Source organism: Geospiza fortis, unplaced genomic scaffold (genome assembly GCF_000277835.1).
Source record: "Geospiza fortis unplaced genomic scaffold, GeoFor_1.0 scaffold10, whole genome shotgun sequence".
Taxonomy (NCBI): Eukaryota; Metazoa; Chordata; class Aves; order Passeriformes; family Thraupidae; genus Geospiza; species Geospiza fortis.
In genome coordinates this window covers 838524-840284 of record NW_005054326.1, presented here as the reverse complement: position 1 = coordinate 840284, position 1761 = coordinate 838524, and the positions used below count along the sequence as shown (strand labels likewise).

The 1761-nt window shown below is 52.4% G+C and overlaps 1 protein-coding gene across 1 annotated transcript in view; it reads right to left on the bottom strand.

Moving 5' to 3' along the window:
- NINJ2 (ninjurin 2) overlaps window positions 1-1761 on the bottom strand; it is a 43107-nt gene that overhangs the window by 888 nt on the left and 40458 nt on the right. The window contains exons 2-3 of the mRNA XM_014307013.2: window positions 1432-1663; window positions 1-130 (exon numbers count right to left, since the gene is read on the bottom strand). Coding sequence (XP_014162488.2) covers window positions 1-130; window positions 1432-1663 — 362 coding nt within the window. The remainder of the gene's footprint in view (window positions 131-1431; window positions 1664-1761) is intronic.

The window sequence follows — 1761 nt, the reverse complement described above, 5'->3', positions numbered from 1 at the left end:
CCAGTCTTCTGCACCCCGAAGGCTGTGATGAAGATGTTGAGGATGACTGTGATGAAGATGAGAGCTGTGGCAGCGTTGTTGAGTATGTTCAGGCGGGGTTGCTTTGCAATATCATTCAGGTTCAAACGAGCTGTGCAATACCATGCAGAAAGAAAAGGGGTTTGCAGACTGACTCCAAGTCCCCCAGCTCCTGCAAGCTTCCCCTGCCTGATAAATGTTCATGGTGCCCCTGAGTGCTGAGGCCACAAAGCAGAGGGAGTAGTCACAGGAATGCTACAGGAGCTACAGCTTGCTTCAGGATGACATGGAAGGCTGGAGCAGAGAAAAAAATCATCTTGTTTTGATTTTTTGGCAAAATTCTTTATTTTGCCATGGAGGTGCCATGGCCCTGCAATGGGTCAACCCTAAATAGGGAAGTTACTGCTGCACACTAGCCAGACACATGCCATGGTCCCCCCAACAGTGCCTGGCCATGGGACATGGTGAGGGCAGGCTGTGGGACACAGGAGACAAAGGCAACAATGCTCTGCTTGCACTGGGAGGCCAGTTCCTCCCTGACACCCAGACATCACCTATGTGGTGACACAGCTGTCAGCCCTGGGCACATGAATGGGCTCCGTCCTGGCTGATGGACACTGATGCCCTCAGACACAGCAATACCCTGGTTACCAGGCCTGTGTGGCCAATAAGCCATGCCAACAGCAGCCTTGTTGTGGTCCCTTGTCCCCTTTCTCCTCCCAGCTGGCTCCAGCCATCATAGCTGCCACCAGGAAAATCTGAGGTGTGTGTGACAGTGGAAGGAACATGTCACAGATTTCCAAAGCCTCCAATCCTCTGTCCCCCGTAAAAACCCATGTAGGATATTCAGGAAAACGCAGCACTTTGCAGGTTTTTAATACTGTTAATCTGTTGGAGACTGAAATACAGCAACTCCTGTATCAGATGGAGCACTGAGCAAGCACCAGCAAACCAGTGCTGGTGTTAATGTACTGTCTGTAGGCCACTAGGAAGACTGTGGGATTGGTTAAATGTGAGGTAAATATGGGAATACCTCTGCCAAAACTGTTCTGTTAAGTCCCAGACAAAGTAAGATAGAAAATACAGCTAAAATGTAGTGTCTGCGAGAGCTGCATGAAGGAGTACATAGCAGTAGAGGCAGCAAGAGGCCCACCTTGGCCAAATCCCCACTCTTCCACTGGAACTGGGGCTCAGCAGTGGCAGAGTGAAGGAAGAGTTGTGCTCAGAGTTGTGAAAACAAGAAAAAACCCACCCACCATTCTGAGTAACACTGCCCACCCTACCACTCACATCCAGCCCTGCATGGAGCCAGAGGGGAATGGTTTGGGGGAAGAAGCTTCTCCCTTCCACCCCCACCCCAGCCCATCCACAGGGCACCCTGCCCCTGCACACACGCCTCGGTGGCCACCTTACCCGTGATGATCAGGAGAATCCCAATCAGCACCTGGAAGAAGAGGGAGATGCTGATGAGCACGATGAGGGTGGCGTAGTACTGGAAGGACGTGCCCTGCTCCAGCACAGCTTTGAGCTGGGTGACGTTGGCCATGAAGAGTGCCACATCCAGCATGCTCTCTGCCACGCTCTTCTTGGTGGCGTAGTGGTTGATGTTCATGGGCCCGTTGACCCGGAGGTGAGGATTCATGCCCTGGGGAGACAGGAGGAATCACTAAACCAACAGACACACCTGTGTCCAGTGGGGTGCTGTCTGCTCCTTGGGGTTTATCTAGAAAGCCTGGGAAAGAG